Here is a 26,233-nt window from a genome sequence, read left to right as displayed (position 1 = left end):
ATTTAATTAACTATAAATTTTAGCAAGCTACTTAAATTGGCTAAGGATTAACTGAAGATTAAGCTGCATAGTGGAACTAGGAAGAAATAGACCAAATTTCTTTGCAGGCTTTTCCAGTCCTCTAGATTGGAAAATGATCATGCATAGCTTCTTGTTGTGCATTGGCTATTTGAGGGGGTGACTCATCTTCTCATAAGATTCAAACCCAAGCAAAACTGGTTATATTTAAAATGCGTAAAACCCACAAATCCTTCAACATGATAGAAATTATTAAAATTCAAAAGGCAATGCTGCTAATTGCAAGCAAATAACATTCTGGAGATAAATCCTACAGCAAGATGTAGTATTAATCTTGGACACAAAAAAGTTACTCACCCACGTAGTCAATAATTCAGAAAAAGACGAAGTAAACTTCAAGATAAAAACATGGAAATTAAATTAACTAATCTAAACTCCAACAAGATATTGTCCCAACCATCATTAATTTACTCTTCCTCAGTTGCAGAACCACCGTCCTTCTTGTTGTGCTTCCTTGCATACCTCTGGTTTCTCAAAAACTTCGGATCCATCTACAACGTATAATAAAGTTCAATCACAGTCGTCAAAACTCATTAATGAAATTATAAAATAACTAATAAAACCCAGGCTACATTTCGATAAGGTAAAACCCAGGCTAAATGAATGTGGTAAAAATTTAAAAAAAAAAATTGAAACTTTGTTTAGTTGCAAGGAGAGTCTAAACAAAGTTTCAATTTTTTTTTTTTTAATGCTCATATAAAATTAAGCCAATTCAGCTACTTGGCATGATCTGGTTGAGTTGGGTTTTTTTTCCTTTCTTTTCTTTTCTTTTGCAAATATTTTCAATACCCAAGTGCCCAAAACAACAGAAGACATAAATATAACGAAATCTGAATATAATGAAAAACAATTATAAATTGAAACAATTATAAATAAAGACACAAAATTAAGAATTTCGCTTTTTTTCGTTTCTTTTCTTTTCCTATGTTTTCTCAGCAGCCAAACAATTGATAAGAGAAAAAAAGAGCATACGCCTTTGGTGGAAATGTGCCTGTGCCTTCTGGGTTTCTTGATGCCGTTCTTGTGTGCCTTGTAGGACTGGTTGTGGGCCGTGTGGTTCTTCGATTTCGCCATCTCTCCGTGTCTCTCGGCAGCTCTGCGATGGTAGAGTTTTAGGGCTTATGAAGAATGCTAATTGGTACAGAGAATGCTTTTTTGCTATGTCGGCATAAAATAATATTATTTTTATTTAATTATTAATTTAAAAACTTAAAATATTATTTTTTTTAAAAAAAAACAAAAAGAAAAAGAAAAAGAAAAAAGAAAATAAAGCAGGGAAGTGGGGTGGCTGCCGGTCCCCCTTGGCCCGCGTGAGCGCCCCAGGGACCCGAGGTAGTTGCGCGGCCACTCTCCAATGAGCGAGGGTGGCTGCTAGATGAATCTAGAGTTGGTTCGAAGGCCACCCCAAACTCCGGGAGTGGCCGCGCAGCTACCCTCGGTCGTTGGGGGTGGCCGCACGGCCCCAAGTGGCAACCACCCCCACTTTTCTGACTTTTTTTTAAAAATGTGTGTATATATATATATATTAAGTTTTTAAATTAATAATTAAATAAAATAATATTATTTTATGCTAGTGGCATTAACGATGGTTAGAAAAATAGGTGAAAAAATGGCTGAATGATCTATTTCAAATTTGCGAAAAAGTTACGCACTGAATACTTACTTTTAAAAAGTGAGAAATTCGAATTCAAATAACGCTCCAACTCAAAAATTTATTAGACATTTACCCAAATTTTAAAAGGAAGCTTCTCCACTAACCACTGTCTGCCACGTCATTGTGCCTTCTTCCAAAAAAATTCACGTATCACACTGAAAAATGCTTAATGTCCCACTTTCATCCCACTCTTATCTATGTAAATTAATAATTTTGTTAAAAAATCAGAGTCTCACTACAGCCTTTTTAATATCTCTCACATTATTGGTCCACGTAGACAATAGTAAAATAGAAGTGAGATGAAAGTGAGACACCAAATATTTCTCTCAACTGTTATGTATAGAGATATAAGGTAGATTCCACGTGGTAGGTCCCATCACATGAGTCCTACATAAGATCCACCTCATATCTCTAGACTCGTAAGTAAGGAAAATGCTAAAAATTCTCCCCTCATCTCCTCTTTGTCCACCTCTTTTATTTAAAATCAATTTTTTTATTGTAAATGAAGGATGAAGGATGGATGAGAGGTGTATGTGTAGCACCCCTCCGTAAGTAATTATTGTGCGAAAGACATTTCTCTCTTGCACCGCATAACACCAAAAATCTTACAATAGCATCCACACCGTGCATTTGTCAGTCAACGGCCCAGATTCTCCAAAGGACACCACACCCGGTAACCCGGTCCACCTACCCCAATTCAGCTTCGTCCCCTACCAACCCCAAAACCTCCAACCGGCCCAGCCAGTCACCGGTCAACACGTCCCCCCACAACAATCCCAAATCAAACATAAACATATATATTCATTCCTATACCAACCCGACTCTCTCTCTCTCTGGTTTCAATCGGGTGGCGGTCGCGATAAATATAGGGGATTCGGGAGGGTCGTATTAGCAAAACGATGTTTTTGTTCGATTGGTTCTACGGGGTTCTAGCGTCGCTGGGGTTGTGGCAAAAGGAGGCCAAGATCTTGTTCTTGGGCCTCGATAATGCCGGCAAAACGACGTTGCTTCATATGCTCAAAGATGAGGTACTTTTCAAAATTTTGGGTTAATTTTGTTTTTTATTTAAATGGTGGGTTTAGGTTGACTGAGAAGGGAAAAGAGAAGAATTCGACTCGAGTTTTATGGATTTTTAAATAGTATTGGAAATTTTGGGTATTGAGCTTTTAATGGTGTAATTAAATGGTGTGTTTGGTTGATGAGAAAATGTAGGAAATAAGACAAAGTGATTTGGATGTTAGATTCTCAGAGAGTATACTAAAAATTATGTAGTAAGTGCTACATGCTCGACTCTACTGGAAGCTGATTTGAGCTAGCCCTTTTTCTCTCTTTTTTATTGGGGGGGTGGGGGGGTGGAGTTTGTAAATTTGGTAACTGTTTTCATTGGAAAGTCTGCTTGGTTGATTGGAAGAGGCAGGAAAATTAGGAAGAGTGTGGAAAAAAGAGAAAAGGAAATTTCCGGCAGGCTCGGCATAAAATGGTTATTAGAATTTGTTAATGTGAGATTTTTAACGTTTGGAAACAAAAACAAAACCAAATTTAAGGCGGAAAACCCAATTCTTTTTTATTCTCAGCAAAGATGGTGGTAAGGTTTCGTTTAATTTTATTTCAATTGACTTGATATTCTTCTCTGGGTATTGTTTAGTTTGCTTATTTGATTGTCATTGCAGAGATTAGTTCAACACCAGCCAACGCAGCATCCGACATCAGAGGAGTTGAGTATTGGGAAAATCAAGTTTAAGGCTTTTGATTTGGGAGGACATCAGATAGCTCGTAGGGTTTGGAAAGATTACTATGCCAAGGTAGATTTCTCTGTCTATCAATTATGGTGATTATGCTTGATTTATTTATTTATTTTGTTTTTTTGGTTACTCTTGAGAATACTTGTATTTTTTAACTTACAAAAAAAATACTTGCATTTTTAATATTTGTTATTCGTTCAGAATCAATTGTATGATTCAAGGTCGAACAATAGGAAACATGATTTAAATTATTGTGACTAGTTTTCACTGGTAAGATAGATCCAGATTCACTTTGATGTGAATAGTGATAAAGTTTGAGTTATGATTGGATATGCCATAAATTGGAAATGTTATATATTTTGGTTTAGAATGGAAAACTTAGCCTTTGTAATGTATGTTCAACTCATTTGATTAACTTCTTACCAAAATACTAAGCAAATGAGAAGTTGGTTGCTTGTATGTATCTACATGAATTAACCCCCCCCCCCCCCCAATCTTTTTCTCTAGTAGCTAGATGAAAATCTCTGATCCATATTATTGAGCTTGCTGTCCCAATTCAACCGCAGCGGCCTGTGCAATTGTTTTCAGGCTTGTGTTATTTCCTGCGGAGCCTTAATCATAGGATGCTTCTGCCTTCATAATCCCAGACAAACTTTTCAATGTTTATCTGATTCATGGGAGGCAGACATTGATTGTGGGAGTTCGCTGATAGCACCTTTTTGTCTTAAAAGGTCTGCTAATAGTATCTTGCCATACATAATTCAGTTCTCTTTGCCATTTTACCAAATTTATCTAGGTTGAATATTACATGCAAATCTCTTGCGTAAAATATATAATTTCATAATTTTGTGAGTGATCGTTGCCTTCGTATATGGTAATTATTCTTTCTTGATTAGGCCTTGTTTGTTGGCAGTTGTTTCTAATACCAGATGCCTTTAATTTCTGGGGATGAAAATACTTTGCATTTGGGAAATGTAAAGAAACACTGATCCTGCTAGTTGCATGTGTTAAATTACAAAGCAAGAAAAAAAAATGAATCTCTTGAGATTCTGGATTGGGAATTGGCAAGTTGCTACCTGGTTGCCAAACAAAGGAATATATTTCAATTTATGCTCATCATTCTGTGTTCCCCCACAACCCTGCAGGATTCTTGCCCCTATTTCCTTGTTCACTAATGCTCTATTCCTATATACGTTTCATCTTTGTTCTGAAGGTGGATGCGGTTGTCTACTTAGTGGATGCGTATGACAATGAGAGATTTGCTGAGTCAAAAAAGGAGCTGGATGCTCTCCTCTCTGATGAGGCTTTGGCAAATGTTCCATTTCTTATTCTTGGCAACAAGATTGATATACCATATGCTGCCTCAGAAGAAGAATTGCGTTTCCACCTGGGCCTGACCAGCTTCACCACAGGCAAGGGTAAAGTAACCCTGGCAGGCTCAGATGTCCGCCCCCTTGAGGTATTCATGTGTAGTATTGTCCGGAAAATGGGTTATGGAGAAGGCTTCAAGTGGCTGTCTCAGTACATTAAGTAGTAGATTTCAGAAGTGAAGATTTGGCACCTTATTATTTCGATATGTTATTTGGTACTAATTGGAGCTGGACGTGTTTTCAGGTCGAAAATTACTGTTGGAGATATTTCACATGTTTCGTTTCTGATTTTTTGTTTATGGTCAAACGACAAAGATAACTCTGTTCTATGATGAGCGAAAAGAAATTGATGTTTTGTACTCTGACAGAAAGGGGAGAGGAGCATTCTAGGACAAGTCAAACCCAATTTTTTTTATGTGATGAATGATGAGTTAGACATTCACATTCTGCTCAACCTCCTTTTTGCACTTATTGCAAGCACGGCAGGTTCTTTACGATGTGATGCATATTAGCATTGGACTAGGTTTTCCTGTTATATGTTATTTACATAATTTTTACACAATAATTGCACAACAATGTTAATATGGACATATCAGTATTGTTGTGTAATTGTTGTGCAGCTAACATATCTTTCCTGTTATTGAGTTGTCCAAATGACACAGAACTTTGACTAGTTTAAGATAGGGATGGATTACAGGGTTTACCTGCTCCGGCCAGTGTAGAATGTAGCACTAACCTTTTGGAGCCGGTTACCCTGCAACCTCCTCTTTGAGGCACCTCGAACTTTAATATTATTCGGACGGTGTAATAACAAGGATCTCAATCCATTATACCCTCGCCCCCAAGAATAAGAATAGGGTAATGCAGGAGCAGATTTGGGGTGGATCTAACCAACGGTATGGAGCTTTTTCAGTTTCATAGCTTATCATGCTGATCAAGCAAAAATCCACTACTGGTTTAACTCTGACCAAAACCAACACAAATCGTCATTTTTTACCTGGTTCCAAAATTCAAGTCCATATGTCATTTGTGGTTGAAGGAGTGGAAGAAAAAAAGGAATCTGTGCTTTATTGCTGACTGCCTTGAATCAATTACGGCAATCATGGTGATTGCCGCTCCGGGATGTGAAATTCTTTTCCTGGATTACTGGACATATAAGATGATTTAACATAGTGACTCAGCATTTAATTTATCTGCTATGTGGTTTATGCTTAGCAGAATTCAAATTCCTTTTGCTATTCAGATTGATAGAGACAGTTCATATAGGACTCACTTGTCTAAATAAGTAGGTTGGCTGTCCGAGATCTATTCGGACAAACTAAACCCCATAGAAGTTCTCTCACATTTATTAGCTCGAATTGCTGACAATCATGGCAACAAAATTATTGGGCATCTCTATCTTTGCCAATCATGTTTACTGTTCTTCAACTAGTTGGCTCTTAATTTCTCTATTTTGTACATTAATTCATCCCTTTTGGGTGTAATGATACTTATTACAATTGGTTTATTAACCTTAATAACTAATAAGCCTCTTGATCGGATACCTTTTATACACTAAGAACCTACTTGATGGATGGATTCATGCGGGTGGGAAAAATAACAGACTGACTTGCAAATAAGTGCCTTAAAATCTCCTCTGATAAGATAAACATGTGTATTATTTAGTGCTTAATAATTATCAGATTCAAGTAGTTCTACATCCAAACCTGCATTTTGGCTATCAATATAAAATACTGGAGATATTGAAAGTTCTGTATGAGGAAAAAGAGAGGGAAAAATCATATTTGGCCCCTATTTTTTTATATGATTTGAATTTAGTTTTTTTTGGGTTTTTAATTTCAAGAATATAATCTTTATGTTTTGTCTAGATTTTAAATAAGTCCCTATACCTCTTTTCCTTAAAAAATAAAAAATAAAAAAATGACTGGTTTGTCATATGTCACATGTGTCTTAATTGACAAGCTAGTATTTATATCAATACTTAATATCAAGTCATATCATTAAGCGTCAAATCATTCATAAAAAACAAAAGACCCAAACTCCAAAAACAAAACCATCTTCTTTGTCATCGTAATCTCTTAGATTTGCACGTTAAAGGAAAATTCATTAACTTTGTCGTTGAGAAAGACCTTGGCGTGTCAAATGAGACACACGTGACAAATAGAAAATCGATAACTTTGACAGTAAAATAATAGAGAAACCAATTTAAAACTTAATCATTAACTTAAGAACTTTATCCTTCAAATTAAAATCTCAATGACTAATTTCAAATCAGGCAAAAACTTTTGGATTAAATATGATTCTTCCGAAAAAGATAAAAAAGGTGGAAGCCAAATAAAACAATGTATTTAAAGCGTTTGCGAGCTAAATATTTTACATTTATATACATTTTGGTTTATTACTTAAAAAAAATAAAAAAATAAAAAAAAAACCCATAAACTCTTTTTGCAGGTCATAATTGTGTCTTTACTCACCAACGGTGGCTTTGGCTTTTTATAACTATTAAATGGGTTTGTAGGCTGTAGCTATTAGTATTTATCCTTTTTAGTAGAGTTTGGAAGTCCAAATATTACTAGTTGGGAGAATAATGGAGTTGAAAGTACATTAAATAAAACAAAAAGGTGTAAAGCATAAGGGGATGTAGCTCAGATGGTAGAGCGCTCGCTTAGCATGCGAGAGGTACGGGGATCGATACCCCGCATCTCCATGTTTATTCACCCTTTTGTCCTCCTCTCTTTTGGGCCTTCAACTTTTTCCTACCCAATTATTTCCTCATTTCTTCATTTGGACATTTACGTTCTTTCTCAGGGATAGATAATGCTTACAGCCTTACAGCTTAAGCAATGAACTCTGATGGATATCTGAAGCAAATCCACTAAAAAGATGACAAAACTCAGTTCTCAGTTCTAAGACACAAAGTTCGAAAGCAACTCCAAGTTGGTGGCTGCCGCACCAACTTCCCTCTTTCTTTCCTATTTTGGGGCTTTTAAGAAGGACATGTAACTCCGGCCAGGACTTGTTCAACTGTTCTAACCCTCAAAAAGTTTGAAAGCAACTGCAAGTTGGTTGGTGGCTTACACACCAACTTCACTCTTTCTTTTTGAGTCCATTTTTCCCCAACAGTTACCAACTAACCTATCTTCATTTTCTCTTTTGTATCACCCACGTGGTGGCCTAATCTTTCAGCTCTCATTACTGCATTTCTTCTTCTGCATCAAAAAATGGCATACTGTGTTACTGATATCAGTTTAAATAGCCCTTCATCTTTATACCCAATTCTTCCTCTTCCTCACAGCTCTTGCAATGGCATTCTCAATCTTGCCAAAGCAGAAATTCTTCATCCTCACTCTAATTTCCATTGCCACATTTTGCTTCTCCTCAGGTTAACAATCCTTTCTTCACACTATATATACATTTTCTTATCCTTACGACAACAGGTTATGCAGAGGACAACCCTGGGCAAATGGTAGCAAACGCTTTGTTGTGTTTCAACAATAAGTTAACAATCCTTTCTTCACACTACATATACATTTTCTTATCCTTATTCATTTCCTTATGACAACAGGTTATGCAGAGGACAACCCTGGGCAAATGGTAGCAAACGCTTTGTTGTGTTTCAACAATAAGTTTGTGAGTGAGAAGTATATTCGTGTGTTGTGACAAACTTCTGAACATTTAACTTCATTTTTTTACCTTCTGTTGTAAGCTAAAAGCCACTGTAATATCTTTGTTTCTTACTTTTTTGGTTTTTTTTTTTGGGATGTGGGCACAGCTCTATATTGGGTGTGATGAGGCGTATAGATTGAACCCGAGTGGGAACATTAATGTACCTCCTGGGGCTACAGACTTGTTCTGCAATGGACCTTGCCTGGCCGAGACACAACAAGTTCTCAATTGCATCGAAAACGCATTATCAAACTTCATATTCTACAATAAGGCCACCATGCCAGAAGTTAGATATGCACTAAATGCTGGCTGCAGCTACAACACCCAAAGAGGTAGCTTCTTGTTAGTGCTTCTTCAGAAAATACATTAGCCTCTCTCTCTCTCTCTCTCTCTCTCTCTCTCTCTCTCTCTCTCTCTCTCTCATTGACAGATTATGTCAATAAGTCTTCAACTCATAACAAAAGTTTCTGTTTTGTGCAGGGAATTTCAATGTGGGAGACTATATTGGACTAGCAAGCAATGCACACCGATTGCCAAACTTGATCAGCTTCTACACATTCATGCTGATTACTGCATGTTGTTTCTATCTTATATGACAGCCTCAGGTGGCATTTAAGAAGTTGTTAACGTATGAAATCTGATGGCTGGCTTGATGAACTTCATTTGAAAGAATGTTACCAATAGTTTTTTTTTTTTTTTTTTTCTACGGAGAAACAGAAGTTGGGGGGGAAGAGGGAACAGAGCTGTTTTGATATATGATTCAATTTAAGAAGCATTGCTTCGTTGGGCTTTGAGCTTTATTATAAAGAAGTACAAAAACAAATACAGAGAAAGTAATTAACAGGAAGATTTATATCAATTCTTGCTGACTTCAATAAAATTCTCATTTTCTCATTCCCCATATTTTCATTTCAAACCTGACTGGAAGATATACACCGAGCGGGATATTCTTTTACTCTAAACATATTTCTTTGTGTATTCTCTCCATAAAAATCCTAGTTTTAAGTTCCCTTACCCCATCAGCAAATTGGCTTCCTTTTTCTGCTTCATGCTCCGATTTTCCTGTGATCTCAACATCCTCTTCGTAGATATGACCAGGATCAAGGCAGATGCCCAAAGCAATCAGCCTCCTTTGCTTTTGCTGCAGGTCATTCCATAAACATCCAGCTTATATATCTTCATTCATGTTGCAGATGGAAAGTCTCACAACAAAGGAAAGGTGATATATCTAGGACACCAGTCAAGAAAAAGGACTTTCTCGTCAAACCAAAATTTCAATAATCATCCAATAACACTCTGCCCTGGTGCTTTCTTGACACACTTTTCCCTCATTAAAACTCTGACCTTCTCAACCTCATCCCACCTCCCTTCTTCTGCATATATATTTGACAAGAGCACATAATTACCAGAGTTCCATGGTTCAAGATTGATCAGCTCTTTAACTGCAACTTCTGCATGCTCTACATCACCATGAGTACGGCAAGCACTGAGCAATGCACCCCATAAAGAAGCATTTGACTTCATGGGCATGCTTCTAATCAAGCCATGAGCCTCCCTCACATATCCACTACGCCCAAGAAGATCAACCATACACCCATAATGCTCAGTTTTTGGCTGGATTTGGTGATTCGCTGTCATAGAAGCAAACAACTCCCGCCCTCTTTCCACAAGGCCTGTATGGACACAACATGCTAAAACGCCTATAAAAGTTGAACCATTAGGACTCACACCTTTGTTCATCATCTCCTCAAACAAGTTGACCCCAACCTCACCTTTCCCATTAAATGCGAGACCTGAGATCATCACATTCCATGAAACAACACTTTTGCAAGGCATTTCATTAAAAATATTCCATGCCATTTCCAAATTTCCACATTTACAATAAAAATCTACAAGTGAATTACCCACAGAAATAGCATCTTGCAGAAGCCCTCTAGAAATAGAGTAAGAGTGTATCCACTGCCCAACATCAATGTCCCCAAAACGAGCACAAACAGGCAACACAATGACCACAGTTGCCTCGTCTGGTTCAAAACCATGGTCCCGCATTTCACTAAAAAGTCCCAAAGCCTCACTATCCCGCCCACTCTTTGCTAAGGAAGAAATCATCGAGTTCCAAGAAACAATGCTCCGCTCACTCATCTGCCTAAAAAAATATAACCCCATATCAATGTCACCCACCTCACAAAACCCTCGAATCATCAAATTCCAAACAACCACATCTCGATGATACATTGCATCGAACACTTTCTTAGCATCCTCCATTCGCTCACAGGTCACGTACAACTCAACAATCCCAATCCGAATGGAACTAAAACGCTCAAACCCGACCCTAATGATCTCCGCGTGAACACCTTGCCCGAGTTTGAAATCACAAAGACCCGAACACGACTTGAGCAACGGCGCGAACGTATATGCATCAGGCCGAATGGCACGACTCTTCAAACGGGAAAACAAGTGGAGGGATTGCTCAAAGGGTCCACGTAGCGAATACCCTTTAATCATGGAATTAAAGAGGAGGATATTTGGGTTGTGGGTTCGGCAAAAGATGCGATTTGCGTAAGCCATTTTGTGAAGGGCCCCGCAAACGGAGACGAAGTGCGCGAGGGCTTGGTTGGATTGGTCGAGGCCATGGCGGAGGAAGTGGGCATGGATTTGAGGGAGTTGGGTTCGGGTTTTGTGGCCGTGGAGGAGGCGGAGGACTCGCCGCTCCACCTCGCGGCAAGCTTTGCTCATGTGATAGTGAATCTAGTGATAGTGGTAGAGAGAAATGGGTTTTATAGAATTAACTGAAATTTGAAAAGTTCGGTGGGCTGGCGGAAAATGGGGTGCCTAAAACGACAAGAACTGTTGCTTTGGGAGCTTCTGGCACCAGATCGACATGCCGTTTATTAGGATTAGCGGTGTCTTTGTTCATCTTCTGAATTTCTGATGACGTTTTGTTGGATTCTGTTGCGCAAACACACTGCGTCATGGATGTTAAGATTGCATTCCTCCAAATCCACCATCTAATGCAGACTTTCACCACAAAAGAGAGTCGGAATAAATGTGCATGAGGTTGCCTCAAATCTTACTCTCAGCATCTCCAGCAAGGAGAAATGCACAAGGATGAAAATCAGTGGCATCACCATTGCATCATTATAAACGTGGAGCAATTCTGTGAATCAGGCATTTGGATTCTCTATAGAATCATAGATATAACGTGTCAAAAGCAATACATAGGGTCGGTTTGGTAAAAGATTTGAGAAGGGTTTTGAGTTTTAAAAATACTTTTGAAAGGGGTAAATATTAAGAGTTGATTTGGTGAGAGGCCATACTTGAAAAAAAAAAAAAAAAAAAAAAAAAAAATTGTAGCTTATAGGATCCACAAATGAAAACGTAAGATTTTGAGAAATAAAAAATGGAAGTGTTCTCCCAAAATAAAAGAATAAAAAAAAAAGGAGAGAATCACTGTAATTTATACTTTACCACTACGATTTTTGCACTAGAAGGTCTTGGTGGCCACTCTCCTCCCCCAAGCCACCACCCTCTTTCCCTTTTATTTTTAAGTTTTATATATTTATAAATTTTAGTAAGAGTGACACATGTCATCATTATATTGATTCTGACATGACACATTAATGAATCTGTTAAATGTTTTGAGTTTTTTGACAAAATTTAACTGCATAAACTAAATTATTATTTTGACCTACCCCGATGACCTGTGCAATACTTTTATACTTCATGAAGTGATTTATAATTTAAGCCAACCACATGGACCGATTTTACATTTATCCCTTTCTAAAAATGTTACCAAACCCACCACCGTCTCTAAAAGGTCAAGGTAACTAAATTAAGTTGTTCCTTATTGTCACATGTTCAAAAACAAGGCTCCAACGATTACATGGCAAAGCTCACTGCTCATATAGGACATAATTATCAAACATCAAGGCTTCTTGGACGAAGCAAAACCCCCAAATCCCATCATAGCTGCAATGTCCGGATCCATTTCAGTTTCCTCTTCTGCCGTCTTCTCTTTCTGAATACATAAATAGACCAAAACTATCAGGAAACATCATGGTAACCTACACAATGAAAAGATAATATGTTGAGGAACTACATTTATCCCACTCAATTTACCATTCAATTTGCAATATTCCCTTCAATCATTCAATTTGATTAGAGAAATGCTTGACATCCCAACACTTTCTTCTAGAATTTAGTTCCAACGTGATGTGTCATAATCCTATGAGATTGTGACACATTTCTCAAAATGATAGATCTCATGGGATTGTGACACATTAGGGTATAACCAAATTTTGAAAAAAAATGTTTGGATGTCTAGCATTCCTCATTTGATTAATGTATCCTACCAATCTACTATTAAGGTTGCAATGTCTCATTTCTGCCCCCAAAATAACAAAAATACCCTGCATAAAAAAACAGAATATATATATCTTATGCAGGGTAGTTTTTGTCATTTTAGATCGCGAAAGGAAGGTATTGCAACGCCAATGATAGATTAATAGGGTATACATTAACCGAATTGAAAGGTAGTACATTGCAAATTGGTTTTTTTTTTTTTTTTTGATAAGTACATTGCAAATTGGTTGATAGAATGAGAGAGATAAATGCAGTTTTTCCTAACATGTTCTTAGAATTACAAAGCTTTGACCTAAGCAATACGCATCTAGAGACAGGCGAAAACAGCATACGCCTTTGTTTCTCCCTACAATCTTATGACTCCCGAATATTAGCAATAAGCAGAGCATGGTAGTACAGTCTCACCTTCTTCTCTTTTTTCTTTTCTCGACGTTGGCGCTTCCGTTCCTCCTCTTCTTGCTGCTGCTTTAAGATTCGCTCATCAAGATCTAAGTGAAAGAGAGAGAGATGTGAACTTTCCACCACCAAACCACATACTACCAACCAATTAGATAAACCTCTAATAAAGACAGACAGACACACTCACACACCAAAGAGAGAGAGAGAGAGAGAGAGAGAGAGAAAACATATATGCAATTTCTTTCTGCCTCCTTCCAATTCTTTACCTTGCTCTGTGAAGCTGCCAGGAACTCTCCGTTTCTTAAGATTTTCAAATCGCTCTTTGACCTGTAAACCATTAAATTTGCAGCTCACATGCACTATTCCTAGATAAATATGTACTTTGTGATAAATGAAATGTTCAGGCCAGACAATAAATTTTATTTTTAAAAGAATGGTGGTTAATCTCCTCTTCTAAAATCGGTGGGGTTTCTAGCCTCCACGTTCTATATGTTACGCAGTTTACTTCTATACATCTTTGCATACATATAGCCTATGCTTAGAGAAAGTTTCACTTATAAGTTTGAGTCCCTTTTCACTTAATTATTGCTGTGTTAATTAAACTTCCTTTCAAAGTACTTGCCAAAATGTACCTGTTCAACAGATGCCCGTTCAACCCGCATAGACATACCCAACGCTCTTTGATCTATGAAACAAAATCAAAAGAACCATTAGAAGAGAGGAAAAAACTTTCAAAAAAAAAATCATTAAAAGAATTGATTAAATTATATTAACCACATACGTTTCTTTCCATTGATATGATCCAAGTAATTTGCAGAATCCTTCACTACACACTCACAAACTGAACAGTAGTATCCAGCCTGCAAAAGTACAGATTTAATCACTAAATGACATGGTAAACAATCTAAATATAACAAGATTCAATTAATAACTCAATTCAGATCAACTTAATGATGGTGCCAGTGTTGTTCTTTCATTATAAGTGTAATAAAGGGAAAAAAAAAATCATATCTGGTCGTGAAGAATGGTCCCAGACAAAATATAACTGGGCCATCTTGTTTACTATGCCAATCAGTTCAGTTCCCAACCATCTCTATGAAATTTAAGTCACCCCATGGACGGTCCTCATGAGCAAAACTTCAATCTCTTCAAGATCTTAATGTAGATTGTGTGTTCAATTCTTAATAAAGTAATTAAATGCAGTCATGTGAGATAAAAACTATCCCCGAGGTTCAAGACTTTTCCAACATTCCCCAAGGCTACCCAGTGAAAATCATCTCCCTGGATCAACAAATCACTTATCAAAAAGTACCATAATGCAATGCAGGATGAGATATGGGCTTAATACTGCATCTAATATATATTATATTAAATGCACCATATGGATATCTTTTTTTATAATTAAAATTAAGTGATATACATAATGGAACTTTCCTTCATAGTCATGAGTTAAAGCATTCCGTTCGGCAACGCAAATTTTTTGGTCATGTAGGCGTTTCTTTAATGATTATTATTGACGTTTACACTCAACCAATTGGTTGAGTTCATGGTTGAGTTTAAACTAAAGTCTATTGGATACAGGGACTAGATCAGCTTGAGCTAAGCTTGGTTCTTAGAATTACCTTGGTCCTCGCCTGCCCCAGCCAGGACAGACCTATGACAGGATTCAGGCCTCTTCAGTTTCGATTTTTCCAAATGATTTTGATTTATTTAATAATCAATTTCCCTGTTTGATTGTGATATAATCAATTTTTTAGTTTAAAATATCCTTTGGTTAACCAAACACTACTTTGAAATAAAAAAGCTAGAACTAATCAATTTTTAAGATTTAATACAATTAAAAAATCAAATTAAACATGCCCTTCGTAGAAATTTACCTTGGCAGCCAACCAGTTACACTCCATTCATCCTTATCAAAAAAAAAAAAAAAATAGCATCTAAATAGCACCCCAAGACTTAAAAAAGAAAAATTAAGGCCATATTCAAATTAAACTATTACACTGAGAAGGTAGCTATCAACAATAACCATATGATGACATCGGACACATGAGAACATAGTCGTGTACCTGCTGACTTAAAGGTGCCACAGGAGTAACAACCTGCAAAAGTAAAAAAGGCACAATATAGTCATGAATTATGCCAAGCAAAGATTTGGGCAAAAAAATATTCAACAAAATGCTTAGAGATGTTTCAAACTTTCGAAACTATCAGGAATAAAAATTCATGCTGTATGTGTAAAGAAACTTATCAGACAGGACAAATCAAAAGATATGAAAACAATAGCGGTGTACAAATATACCACATCATAAGAGCATGAAATGTATAAACCTATGAAAAATTGTATTCCATAAATTCCAAATCTAGACTGAGCCAAGCACAGCAAGCAAAATTCTACTGTAAATCTCCAAGAAGAGGGTTAGTGACCTCGGCAGACATCACACCAAAGCCAAAATCCATAAAGAAACCTGATTAAGGCCATTATATCCAGGCCCATTGTATCTTGCATGTTAATATCATTAAGGCCCACATATTTATCGATCCAGTATCAAAATAGTACTCATCTAGGATGTTAATTTTTTAGTCTCTTTAACTATAAAGGGCATTCCATATTTCTACTTCCAAAGTAAATTGGAAGGCCTGATTTTAAGATAGTCAACTGTTAGAAGCATGTTTGCTTCAAGGATGAGATTTCCATATATTGGTAGTGCGATGTCACTCCATCTACTGAATCCCCTTTAAGAGAGAGAAAAATTTTACAATTATCTTCTTTAAAGAAGCATAAAGCAACATAGAAGACACCTAATATTCATAACATTGTCCCAATCACCTAGTACCAGCAGTATCAATCTCAAAGCTTAGTCATTCTTGAGGAATCTGGTTTGACATATCACTGTCAGTGTTACTGAATTGGTGCACAGAGCTAGCCAAGTAGCCAACCTCCATATTTATCAATAAATCAGAATCCATCAAGCTACAGAATTGATCAATCAGTGGTCTCAAAGTGACATCTTTTTTTTGATAAGTAGTCTCAAAGTGACATCTACCAGCACAATACAGACTAACCACGTCATTTGAAATGCACACTAATCATACATTTGATTAATAACATCAAAATATCTATTCTGTAATAAATAATTAGTCAATTCACAGTAATGCTCTTTCCATCTCCATCTATTGCATTTTATCAAAAAGAAGAAGAAAAAAGGCCACAACTTTGTCCAGTTCTATGGATTACAATGGTCCACGTAACCTGGGAATCCAATCGACTTTTGCTTATGCAAATTGATTGTACTCCTAAAACTTGGTCATTGGTCAATGCATTTCAAAGATATCCACACAAGCGGGAAAAACATCATAAACATCTCAAACAAGAACTCCTCTACTAAATCTTCAATTGTAGACGCTTTTAGGGTATTTATCTCTCTTGTATACTTTTCGTGTACAAGGACTTTCCCCTTTTCTTTCAATCAAATTATTATTCATAAAAAAAATAAAAATTAAAAATTAAATTAAATAACTCCTCTACAAAGTGAGCTAATCACAAATTTAAGGAGAAATACAATTCTAGAAAATAAATGAAGACAGAGCAACACACCTGAGTTTTTCCCAAGCGAGATTCAAGATCCACTTCATAATCCCTATGTTTCAAGGGCTTCCTTTGCACCGGAGGACCCCTTGCTGCAACAGAACCGACCAAGAAGGTTAATTCTTCATTCCCATCACTCTAAAATTCATCACATTCAATTCTTTCAACTTATAACCAATACACAATATTAAATCATCATCAATATACATGCTCACACACAGAGTACAACACCCAATATTAATTCTGAAAAATCATTACTTCAAATTTCATAGTTTCAACACACACAGATACAAAGAGAAACTGAAACCCAAAAATCAGAAATGGAAAAAAACAAAATTAAAAAAAAAAATAAGGATGATCAGAATAAGTTACTTACATTTGGATTTAACCCGCCCTTCAGCCTCCTGTCACCCAACATAAATAAGCAGAATCAACTAGGATAAATCAATCAGAAAACGCAAACAACCCACCAAAAAAAAAAAAAGAGAACGAGAAAATTTGGGAAACAAAAAACTAAAACCTGTTTTTCACGTTCCCGAGCTCGTTCCAAATACTCTTCCCGATCAAATTTCCTTCTGAATGTGTTATCAACCCCAACAACCTACACAAACAAGTGCAAAAAAAAAAAAATACATAAATAAATATAACGTTCGAAAAATCAATCGTGAACAGAAAAAATAAGATTCGAGTTTTTATTTGGTTTATTTAGTTTTTCTCTTCCTCGTATTTTCTCAGCAACCAAACAGAAAAATGTGATAAAATTATAAGGGCTTAGAAAGTAGTATTAAATCAGTTGAACTTACATCGTTGCTGTTATGGGCCATTGATATAAAACTAAAACTATTGAATCAATCAAAAACTACCCCAATACTGTGATTGAATTATCTGAAAATTGAAAAATTTGAGAAGAAAAAAACCAATTTGATTTTGAAGTCGGAGAAGTGGAAGAAAAGGGGGAAGAAACGAAGGGAACGATGATGGACGAATTATTAAATTAATCAAGGGCTTAAGCATTATAAACGAATAATAAATTATTAGAAAAAATTGTACAAGCGGGCGTTTGGTCTAGTGGTATGATTCTCGCTTCGGGTGCGAGAGGTCGCGAGTTCGATTCTCGCAACGCCCCTACCGTCTTCGCGGGAGAAAACCAAGCAGTTTTCTTACCTACTATTTTTTTAAAAAAAAAAATTATATTCGTATATTTTCTGATAAATTGACAATTTCTGGAAAGTCAATTCCTCTTTGCCCCATGCCCCCATGTTGCCTTTTTTTCTTAACTTGCTCGATCCCTACTTGAAAATCTCTCGTTTGGCAATGAAAAAATGATTTTTGTATAATCATAGACATAATTTTTGTTCAATTTTATTTATATGGCAGTTTGTTTATTTTTTTCAAAAAAAATGATCTAGCATTTTCTTTCATAATGGTTTAATCGTTTTTGAAAAAAAATAAAAATAAATTGTCACGTGGTAAAGTTGGATAAAAATTATATCTACGATTATACAATAATCAATTTTCTCTATAGATATAGGGCGGAGAAAGGAGCCTCTAAAATGAAGCTATTTTTTTCCTTAAAAAACTTTGGGAAAGAGTTAGAGCTAGAAGGGGTGCCCCCTCAAGAGTCATTTGGGTAATCATCCAAATTTCTGTATTTTGAAAGTCCAATTTTGATATTTTTGGTTTAGACATGTACAATTTTAGAGTTGGAATGTGCAAACCCATTAGAATAAGAGCATCCACATTAGATCATGAATTTTATTCAAAAAATAATAAGGGCATTCACATTAGATCCTTTAGATTTTTCTTAAAAATTTGAAGAGCAACCCCACTTTTTCTATTTCTTTATCTTGGAGAATAACTCATTTTTTATTCTGTCTTTATTCTTTTCTTATTATTTATTTTATGCTTAAAGAAAAATAATTAAAAAGAGATGTAGAGATTGGAAAGATAAATTAATAAAATAAAGATAAAAGTCTATATGTAGCATTTTCTTTAATATGAAGGATGTGCAAAAATTAGATGTACATTAATTGTCACCAACTATCACACTAAGTTTCAATCAAACTTATATACATATAAAAATATCTATCAAACATATATACATGCGAGCGAACATTTCATAAAATGGACCCCCGTTAGAGGGGTGTTTTGGAAAAAATCATCATCTTGAAGGCCCAAACAGGCCCGTCACAGAATCTTGAGCTCAAACAGTTTATTCGGCCAAAATAAACCCACAACATTTAATGTACCCAATCCAGATAAACTCGATTCCACAATGCTAAGAATCTGAAATGTCCCTAATAAATAGCGGATGGGCCTGGAAATCCAATTAGAGCCCACCCAGAACTTATAAATAATGAAGAAAATGCTCATCGGCTGAGACTCATTGTCTTACAAGAAGAAGGCCCGTCAATCGAGCCTAATTCAAGTAAGGCCTAGCCCATTTCCAGTTATATGCCTGAAGCCGTGAGAACCCTCGATACTCGGGCGTATCTCGAATGCTTAGGTCATGTTCCATAAAGCTGCTCCCAATCCAAACATAGAGGCCCACGTTCCGGATTATTAAAAGGCACACGTTTCGCAACGTGCAATAATCCACAGACTATGATCAGAAAGACGTTCTCCCTCATTTTAAGGGATTAATCGTCTCAACCCTTCAATATAAATACAGATCAATCTCTAGGTATTATAGAGCTAAAATTATTGTTATTAAGACTATACCCTCATTATATCAAAAGAAAACTGATTTAAGTATCAGAACGGAAGTAGCTGGCATCCCCAGCAAGCACTCTTATTGCTTCTCTAATTTTGTAGAAGGAGATTATCACCAATTTTTAGAACCTGTATCGCCAAACCGAAAACTGTTTTAACAGAGTGCATAAACACCAATCTAATTATGGATTCTATAAATGAATTGCACAATGAATTTTAATCAAAAAAATAATAAAAACATCACATTGGATCCTTTAAAATTTTATTCGAATTTTGAAGAATAATTTTATTTATTTATTTTGGAAAATGAGTATTTTTAATTATTTTATTTTATTTTATTTACCCTTAAAGAACAAATAATTAAACAGAGAAGTAAAGTTTAGAAAGAGAAATTAATAAAATAAAATATAAATGATCCACAATAATTTAGACTATTATAGCATTTTATTTAATATTAAAGGTGGACAAAAATTAAATGCAGGGTTATTTTAAGTTGTGGATTTCACCATTTAAACAAAAAGTCAGGAGGCAAACGGCATGTCGGCGTACATATACACATAGAGGAATGCTACAATTCCTTCTTCCGAGTTTTCTGTAGTGTCTTCGACTCTTCCACCACTTTCAAAACCAAGCAAAGAAAGCAAAACAGCGAAGCAGAAAAAGCACAGAAATGTCGAGGTCAAGGACTTGGTTCCCCTCGGTCGCCCTAGCTTTGGTACTTTTTGCCTCGTCGGTTATCGCCGAAGACGTTGTTGTGCTCACCGACGACAACTTCGATAAGGAGGTCGGCCAAGATCGTGGCGCTCTCGTCGAGTTCTACGCTCCCTGGTACAAATAATCATTCAATCAGTACTTTCCCCTCTGAATTCCTTGTTACTCGGCTGAGGAAATGTAATATTAAGTAGGAGTTATGGTTTCCTTTCTTTTTTAGCTTTAGTTTTCCCGGGAAGCAAACAAGAGCTACATAAGCGTTAGTTACGTATTGCTTTATGTAATTGATATTTTTACGTTCATTTCAGCAATCGGCGTGTTACTGATCAGCTCAGTTTTTTATGAGCTCCAATTAAGACTGTTGATTTGTCTGAATTTGATGATATTGTCTGTGCGTGATAGGAGATCTGTGGTTTTGGTGCTCGATAGCGCTATATCTGAATCGTTATTGGTCTATTTAAATCTGAGAATTTATCTGATTGGCGTAGAGAATTATATTGATTTTGCTAAATCCTAAAATATAAGAGGTTGCTAGAATGATTTTACAAATTAATGTGCATTTTTCTGGTCTTTGATCCAAGTCTTTAATAGGTTTAATTTGGACTGAAGCTAGCCTATCACTTGCTTGTCCATTTTCTTATTTTGTAATGGTCAAATTGGACATTGACTTATTTTGAGCAATGAGGAATCTGTACCGTTGGTATCTTCGTATTGTGTTTGTTATAAAGTAAAGTTATTGTGAATTCAACATAATTGATAATCAGGTGATACATTGATTGGATCAAGGCATTTGTCACCTATTTTGTGTTGCATGTATTGATCAGAACGGCAAACGATGGTACTTTGGTAGTCGGAGGACCTTTGTTTTTCGGTATCTGTTTGCTACAGTTCTTGCTGGATTATATGAATGTTTGGTGGTTCATTAATGCAATTAGGCGCTTTACCTACTGTATATCTGTTTTTCTATTTTTGATGAGTTATCACCTAGGTTCCGCTGCGTTCGCAACACCTGATTTTATTCTATCATTGCAATGCCGTTTTTGTGAAAACTTTAGGGGGATGTCAGTTGTAAAATATTAACTATTTTTTTTCCCATGGCAGGTGTGGGCACTGTAAAAAGCTTGCTCCAGAGTATGAGAAGCTTGGCACAAGTTTTAAGAAAGCAAAATCTACTATGATTGGGAAGGTCAGCTCCTTGAGTTCTTACTTTTTTAATTATTATTTTTGTTTCTTTTTATTTCTAATAGTTCCGTGTTGCTCAATGTATGATTCTTGAGTAATTATTCTGGCTGCCAAACTAATGGGACCATTTAATCACATTATCATGAGTTATTGCTCTTTTGGGTCTCACATTGGTCTTAAAAACTGTCTCTACTTATCTCAAATCAGACAATGGGCTTTTTATTTCAATACGTTTCTACTTTTATGGCCAATGGCAATCAAATGACAAGTTATTTCCCTTCATCTGATGGTTTCTGGTGTAGGTGGACTGTGATTCGCACAAGGACCTATGCTCTAAATATGGAGTTTCTGGATACCCCACAATTCAATGGTTTCCTAAAGGGTCCCTAGAACCCAAGAAGTGAGTGCCGTCCATTACCCAAACTTCTATCCATTTCTCTCTAATAAGAACGTTTCCCAAATCCACGTGCACGCTTTAAGGTCTAAACATTGTAGAACATTTTTCGACCATTCTTTTAGCTATTAAGAATAGTAACTTAGAAACATTTCATCAAATTCTATGTCTTAGGTATGAAGGCGCTCGTACTGCCGAAGCCCTTGTTGAGTTCGTAAACACAGAAGGAGGTATTAATATATTTTTAGTTTAATTGAATTTAGTGAACGAAGAAGTTTTTTTTTGGTATTTCTTGCATGATGTTTTGGTTGCTCCATCTGTTTTTTTCTCCGTCCTTTTTTTTTTGGGTTGTTGTCTTTGTATTTTGGTTGCTCCACTTCTTTCTTGTTGTTTATGTATCAGTGAGAGTATGAATACTTTCAGTGGACTATGTTGACTTATTGTCCTTTTAACTTTCAATGGAATATTCACATGTTTTATATTAATTCTGCTTGAGTGGATTGACCATAATATTGCCGGTGCAGTAACTTTGCCTTTTGGCTAACCTCATCAAGTTTAGAATTTCTTTCCAATTTTACTCTTTTAATTGCTGACTAGACATGGGTTGGTGTAAACTTGTAATTTTGAGACACTTTGGAACGGGTGGCTCTTGTGAGGTTTGAAGATCTATCATTTTCCTCTGACTAATGGAGATCAAATGAAGCTTGTGTTGTAAAAACGTAATCTCATCACATACGTATTTTGTTAACAATTGAGTCATGGCTTAATTAACAAGTACCTTCACTACTTCAGAGCTGAATTTAGCTGCTCTAGTGAACACGTTATGTATCTTTAGTCAACTTATACATTGACACCGAAGTGTTGCTTTGTTCCAGGGACCAATGTCAAAATAGCCGCAACCCCATCAAATGTAGTGGTACTAACGGCAGACAGTTTTAATGAGATTGTCCTAGATGAAACAAAAGATGTTCTGGTTGAGTTTTATGCACCCTGGTAAGTTTATGTGTTCAATTCTTCTGTAATATTCTCTTCCTTTGCTGTGCTATATTAATGTTGTCAAATCATTAAGCTATTCTCAGTCCATATGAGGGGAAAAGGCTTTCTTTATTTTTTTAGTTTACTTGAAATGTTGCATCTCTAAATTGTCTTTTCCTTTTTGGCCTGCGTGTGTGTGGCAGGTGTGGCCATTGCAAATCCCTTGCTCCGGTAAGTATATTATTGCTACTTGATAGTATTATTGGTGCAGATCTTTATCTTGTGCCTAAACAATGGTTATCTTGATCTATGTCTGCTGTCTGTTCTCTAGACTTATGAAAAGGTCGCTACAGCATTTAAACGGGAGGAAGATGTAGTAATTGCTAATCTTGATTCTGACAAGTACAAGGATTTGGCTGAAAAGTGAGTCCAGGAGTACAATATGATTTTTTATTTTTTTTTACTTGTAGTGTGTGCTATCAACTTTCAGATTTCTGTGCTTAATAATCATGGACTTAAATAGGACTCATAAGTGAAATCCAATAAAACCAAATAAAAAAAATTCTGTAAAGAAATTGAATATGCCTGATGCAATTATGCTGCTTTTGCAGGTATGGTGTCACTGGATATCCCACATTAAAGTTTTTCCCAAAGAGCAACAAGGCTGGTGAAGATTATGATGCTGGCCGAGATTTAGATGACTTCGTAAATTTCATTAATGAGAAAAGTGGCACTAGTCGTGATGGGAAAGGACAACTTACATCCAAAGTTAGTGAGATATCTATATTTGTAAGAGGATCACAATATAACGTATATTATTTTCTTGATCAATTTTATATTTCTTGATGTAGGCTGGTATACTTGCAAGTTTGGGTAACCTGGTGAAAGAGTTTGTGAGTGCTGGAAGTGAAGAGAAGAAGCCAGTATTTACCCAGATAGAAGATGAAGTTGAGAAACTCAAGGGTTCAACAACCAGGTTATAACAATGACTTTGTATTTCTGTCAAAGAGTTTTTGCATAAAATTTACTCAAACCATCTTTTAGAATTGAAATGATTAATGGTGACAGGCTGTTGCTATGTATGACTTTCTTAATGAAACCACAGGACATTGTTTTAGTAAAAGTCTAAAGTTTGTGAGATCCAAATTCATAAAGTTGACTTTCTGTCTTGTAATTCTTAGCTCTTGATTATCTTTTTAGATATGGCAAGATGTACTTGAAAGCTGCAAAGAACTGTATGGAGAAAGGTGCGGATTATGCCCAGAATGAAATCCAGCGGCTTGAGCGCATTCTTGAGAAGGTAATATTTTCATCATTTTGGCAATAAATTCATGCGGATAAGATATACTTGAAACATATATCATATCGTTGAAAGTTGCAGAGATGATACTGGGATAATGAGTGTTAATCTTGTCTATTGTTCCATACTGCTTCTTAATTATATAAATTACATGTTATAATTGCTTCATATCACACTAGTATGAATTACTCTCAACTTTTTGGCAGCAACATTGCAAAACTTGTTCTTCGTTTCACTGTTTCTTTAAGGGCCAAAAGTTTTTTTTTGTGGTTCATTTCCATCTGATATCAGATTTTGTCTGCCCAAGCAACACAAGCTTAAGAGTTAAGACAGATATTTAGGACTACACAGTAATAGCTCAGAAAAACTTGTGGTTCTTCAATAGTACTTGGCACTCCAGAGAAAAGAAAGAAAAAAAGATGATGGTAGGGAGAGAGAGACCTTAGCATATTCCTACGGGTAGTTTGGCCCTCTGGTTGCTTTGTGTAAACCAACAAATACTTCTTAATAACTGCATGATACACTTATTTTCTGTGTCGTCATTGTCCTTAGATATCACATTTTCATATCTTCTCTTTTCGTTCTCTCTTTCACCAATCATGTAGAACACTACAAAACTAGCCAGATCACATGCATCCTGGAGGGCTACAACACCTAGCTGTTAAGCATTTCTTTGGACCTTTTCTTTTCAACTATAAACATGGAATCACCCATTCCAATATAAAAAAAAAAAAAAAATTGATTTGAAGCTTGCCAAGAAGTGCTTGGTAGTACTGTATCCATGCTAAGCTGTTGTATGCCTTTCATATAGGATAGGAAAAGTTACAAAATAATCTTTTTTTTTTTCTTTTTTTTTGATAAGACAATCTCAATGCAACAACTCAAGAAAGCTTAAATTTCCATCAGGCCTGAAAGTCTGGTGGTCATCTGTCTAGGAAATTACTACTGTAATGGTGATAAGATGTTGTGGAAGCCAGATATTTGTCAAATTGTCAATAGTAAATACCTGGATATAACAGATGTGAAATGTTATTTTGCTGTTATTGATTGTTACGAGGACTATCCTGGAAGCCATTCGTTGTTGGCACCTCGAACAATCTGCATACAAACTTAAACACATTCTCTTGTATCTTGTGTATTGTTGGTGCAGCCTATCAGCCCAGCAAAGTCAGATGAGCTCACTCTCAAGAAGAATATCCTATCTACCTTTGCTTGATCCTCAGGAGTCATTCATTTGGCTAGGAGATATCAGCAACGCAGTTCCTGGGTTGGTTTTCTTCACTTTTTACACTGTTATAATTGTAGAGGATAAAATTAAAAAAAGAAAAGAAAAGAAAAAAAAAAGTATGCTCGGTTTGTTAATGCTTTTTAAATTGTGTTTTTTTTTGTTAACAAGATATAAAAGTGAAAGTAGTTTTCAGTATTTCCTATTTTGGGTTAATTTTTTGATTTGGAAAGAGAGAAAAAAAAAAAAGAAAAAAAAAAAAAAAAAGGCAGTACTAGTGATCATCGTAAGTTCCTGTTGGCCTAACAAGGCATACATAGATTGAGGACTGTTATAGAATATTTCTTATTCACTTTATTCATGTGTGCTCCAAGCCAAACTACTGCGAAGAGTGCACCCTTTCATGTGCCTTTGTGTACAATAGTTGGGACCACTAAAAGCATTGACAGTGTTTGTTACACTAGACCTCCTAGAGGATCTTAAGGTACAACTCCAATACTGTTTCCGTAATGATTGTCCCGTTATTTATTATTATTATTACTATTTTTTTGTTTTTCAATACATCGTGATGACTAGTGCTGTCTTTCTCTTGCACGCATGGCACGTAGATATGCAGGACCACTGCCAAAAATTGATGTGAAAGGTAACTGGAGATGTGGTAGATACAGTACATAGAAAATGTGCAAGCTTCAATACCGACCATTCTCTTAGCCTAATAACACATTTCACTGCCAAAAAATTATTTTATACAGTCGTTGCAGATGATCAATTTAGGACCGTATCATGTATCTCTGGAGGATAAGGATTTTCTAAAATATGTGTATAATTCTCGTGTAGAGTGTTTTTAAATGAAATAAGTAAGATTTTGTCGTTTTAA

General features: G+C 35.9%; 6 protein-coding genes and 3 non-coding genes across 10 annotated transcripts; 6 read left to right on the top strand and 3 right to left on the bottom strand.

Moving 5' to 3' along the window:
• Nucleotides 1-251: 251 nt before the first annotated feature.
• LOC133851981 (large ribosomal subunit protein eL29z-like) lies at nucleotides 252-1,221 on the bottom strand. The gene is made up of 2 exons (XM_062288621.1): nucleotides 1,051-1,221; nucleotides 252-569 (listed from the first exon to the last, which is right to left on the bottom strand). Exons 1-2 carry the CDS (start codon nucleotides 1,150-1,152, stop codon nucleotides 486-488), a joined length of 186 nt encoding a protein of 61 aa, XP_062144605.1. The 5' UTR covers nucleotides 1,153-1,221; the 3' UTR covers nucleotides 252-485.
• A 1,323-nt stretch (nucleotides 1,222-2,544) lies between these two features.
• LOC133852202 (GTP-binding protein SAR1B) lies at nucleotides 2,545-5,298 on the top strand. The gene is made up of 3 exons (XM_062288904.1): nucleotides 2,545-2,760; nucleotides 3,403-3,534; nucleotides 4,688-5,298. Exons 1-3 carry the CDS (start codon nucleotides 2,632-2,634, stop codon nucleotides 5,006-5,008), a joined length of 582 nt encoding a protein of 193 aa, XP_062144888.1. The 5' UTR covers nucleotides 2,545-2,631; the 3' UTR covers nucleotides 5,009-5,298.
• LOC133853108 (small nucleolar RNA snoR83) lies at nucleotides 4,115-4,234 on the top strand. Its single transcript, XR_009896224.1, has one exon. It is a non-coding gene; the product is annotated as a small nucleolar RNA snoR83 (small nucleolar RNA).
• A 2,180-nt stretch (nucleotides 5,299-7,478) lies between the features above and the next one.
• Nucleotides 7,479-7,551, top strand: TRNAA-AGC (transfer RNA alanine (anticodon AGC)). Its single transcript has one exon. It is a non-coding gene; the product is annotated as a tRNA-Ala (tRNA).
• Nucleotides 7,552-8,065: 514 nt separating this feature from the next.
• On the top strand, nucleotides 8,066-9,272 carry LOC133852667 (uncharacterized). Its single transcript, XM_062289432.1, has 5 exons — nucleotides 8,066-8,226; nucleotides 8,282-8,310; nucleotides 8,410-8,474; nucleotides 8,617-8,842; nucleotides 8,991-9,272. Exons 1-5 carry the CDS (start codon nucleotides 8,066-8,068, stop codon nucleotides 9,104-9,106), a joined length of 597 nt encoding a protein of 198 aa, XP_062145416.1. The 3' UTR covers nucleotides 9,107-9,272.
• A 49-nt stretch (nucleotides 9,273-9,321) lies between these two features.
• LOC133851992 (pentatricopeptide repeat-containing protein At1g09190) lies at nucleotides 9,322-11,664 on the bottom strand. The gene has a single exon (XM_062288641.1). It carries the CDS (start codon nucleotides 11,244-11,246, stop codon nucleotides 9,792-9,794), a length of 1,455 nt encoding a protein of 484 aa, XP_062144625.1. The 5' UTR covers nucleotides 11,247-11,664; the 3' UTR covers nucleotides 9,322-9,791.
• A 558-nt stretch (nucleotides 11,665-12,222) lies between these two features.
• On the bottom strand, nucleotides 12,223-17,825 carry LOC133851578 (uncharacterized). Its single transcript, XM_062288048.1, has 10 exons — nucleotides 17,661-17,825; nucleotides 17,378-17,458; nucleotides 17,234-17,261; nucleotides 16,867-16,949; nucleotides 15,338-15,370; nucleotides 14,053-14,131; nucleotides 13,904-13,956; nucleotides 13,538-13,598; nucleotides 13,278-13,360; nucleotides 12,223-12,528 (listed from the first exon to the last, which is right to left on the bottom strand). The coding sequence occupies exons 1-10, from the start codon at nucleotides 17,679-17,681 to the stop codon at nucleotides 12,436-12,438; spliced, it is 615 nt and encodes a 204-aa protein (XP_062144032.1). The 5' UTR covers nucleotides 17,682-17,825; the 3' UTR covers nucleotides 12,223-12,435.
• An 86-nt stretch (nucleotides 17,826-17,911) lies between these two features.
• TRNAP-CGG (transfer RNA proline (anticodon CGG)) lies at nucleotides 17,912-17,983 on the top strand. The gene has a single exon. It is a non-coding gene; the product is annotated as a tRNA-Pro (tRNA).
• A 2,154-nt stretch (nucleotides 17,984-20,137) lies between these two features.
• LOC133851548 (probable protein disulfide-isomerase A6) lies at nucleotides 20,138-26,233 on the top strand. 2 transcript variants are annotated; one of them, XM_062287990.1, is made up of 12 exons: nucleotides 20,138-20,397; nucleotides 21,382-21,466; nucleotides 21,765-21,862; nucleotides 22,031-22,086; nucleotides 22,732-22,849; nucleotides 23,035-23,062; nucleotides 23,163-23,254; nucleotides 23,443-23,599; nucleotides 23,683-23,807; nucleotides 24,032-24,131; nucleotides 25,282-25,398; nucleotides 25,965-26,233. In XM_062287990.1, exons 1-11 carry the CDS (start codon nucleotides 20,240-20,242, stop codon nucleotides 25,345-25,347), a joined length of 1,083 nt encoding a protein of 360 aa, XP_062143974.1. In that variant the 5' UTR covers nucleotides 20,138-20,239; the 3' UTR covers nucleotides 25,348-25,398; nucleotides 25,965-26,233. The 2 variants fall into 2 exon arrangements, with proteins under 2 accessions (XP_062143974.1, XP_062143972.1); XM_062287988.1 differs by having other exon boundaries at nucleotides 25,282-25,840.

This window comes from Alnus glutinosa, chromosome 12 (genome assembly GCF_958979055.1).
Source record: "Alnus glutinosa chromosome 12, dhAlnGlut1.1, whole genome shotgun sequence".
Lineage (NCBI taxonomy): Eukaryota > Viridiplantae > Streptophyta > Magnoliopsida > Fagales > Betulaceae > Alnus > Alnus glutinosa.
This window is presented reverse-complemented; position numbering and strand designations above follow the sequence as displayed.

Coding starts and splice junctions, on each gene's coding strand:
- LOC133851981 (XM_062288621.1), bottom strand. CDS start 1,152: ATGGCGAAATCGAAGAACCACACGGCCCACAACCAGTCCTACAAGGCA. Junction 570..1,050: donor GGCACATTTCCACCAAAGGC/GTATGCTCTTTT, acceptor TATACGTTGTAG/ATGGATCCGAAGTTTTTGAG.
- LOC133851992 (XM_062288641.1), bottom strand. CDS start 11,246: ATGAGCAAAGCTTGCCGCGAGGTGGAGCGGCGAGTCCTCCGCCTCCTC.
- LOC133851548 (XM_062287990.1), top strand. CDS start 20,240: ATGTCGAGGTCAAGGACTTGGTTCCCCTCGGTCGCCCTAGCTTTGGTA. Junction 23,255..23,442: donor TACAAGGATTTGGCTGAAAA/GTGAGTCCAGGA, acceptor CTGCTTTTGCAG/GTATGGTGTCACTGGATATC. Junction 23,808..24,031: donor CTCAAGGGTTCAACAACCAG/GTTATAACAATG, acceptor TTATCTTTTTAG/ATATGGCAAGATGTACTTGA.
- LOC133851578 (XM_062288048.1), bottom strand. CDS start 17,681: ATGGCCCATAACAGCAACGAT. Junction 15,371..16,866: donor CTCGCTTGGGAAAAACTCAG/GTGTGTTGCTCT, acceptor TTACTTTTGCAG/GTTGTTACTCCTGTGGCACC. Junction 13,599..13,903: donor AACGGGCATCTGTTGAACAG/GTACATTTTGGC, acceptor AATGGTTTACAG/GTCAAAGAGCGATTTGAAAA.
- LOC133852667 (XM_062289432.1), top strand. CDS start 8,066: ATGGCATACTGTGTTACTGATATCAGTTTAAATAGCCCTTCATCTTTA. Junction 8,311..8,409: donor AGGACAACCCTGGGCAAATG/GTAGCAAACGCT, acceptor TTATGACAACAG/GTTATGCAGAGGACAACCCT. Junction 8,475..8,616: donor TGTGTTTCAACAATAAGTTT/GTGAGTGAGAAG, acceptor ATGTGGGCACAG/CTCTATATTGGGTGTGATGA.
- LOC133852202 (XM_062288904.1), top strand. CDS start 2,632: ATGTTTTTGTTCGATTGGTTCTACGGGGTTCTAGCGTCGCTGGGGTTG. Junction 2,761..3,402: donor TTCATATGCTCAAAGATGAG/GTACTTTTCAAA, acceptor TTGTCATTGCAG/AGATTAGTTCAACACCAGCC. Junction 3,535..4,687: donor GGAAAGATTACTATGCCAAG/GTAGATTTCTCT, acceptor TTTGTTCTGAAG/GTGGATGCGGTTGTCTACTT.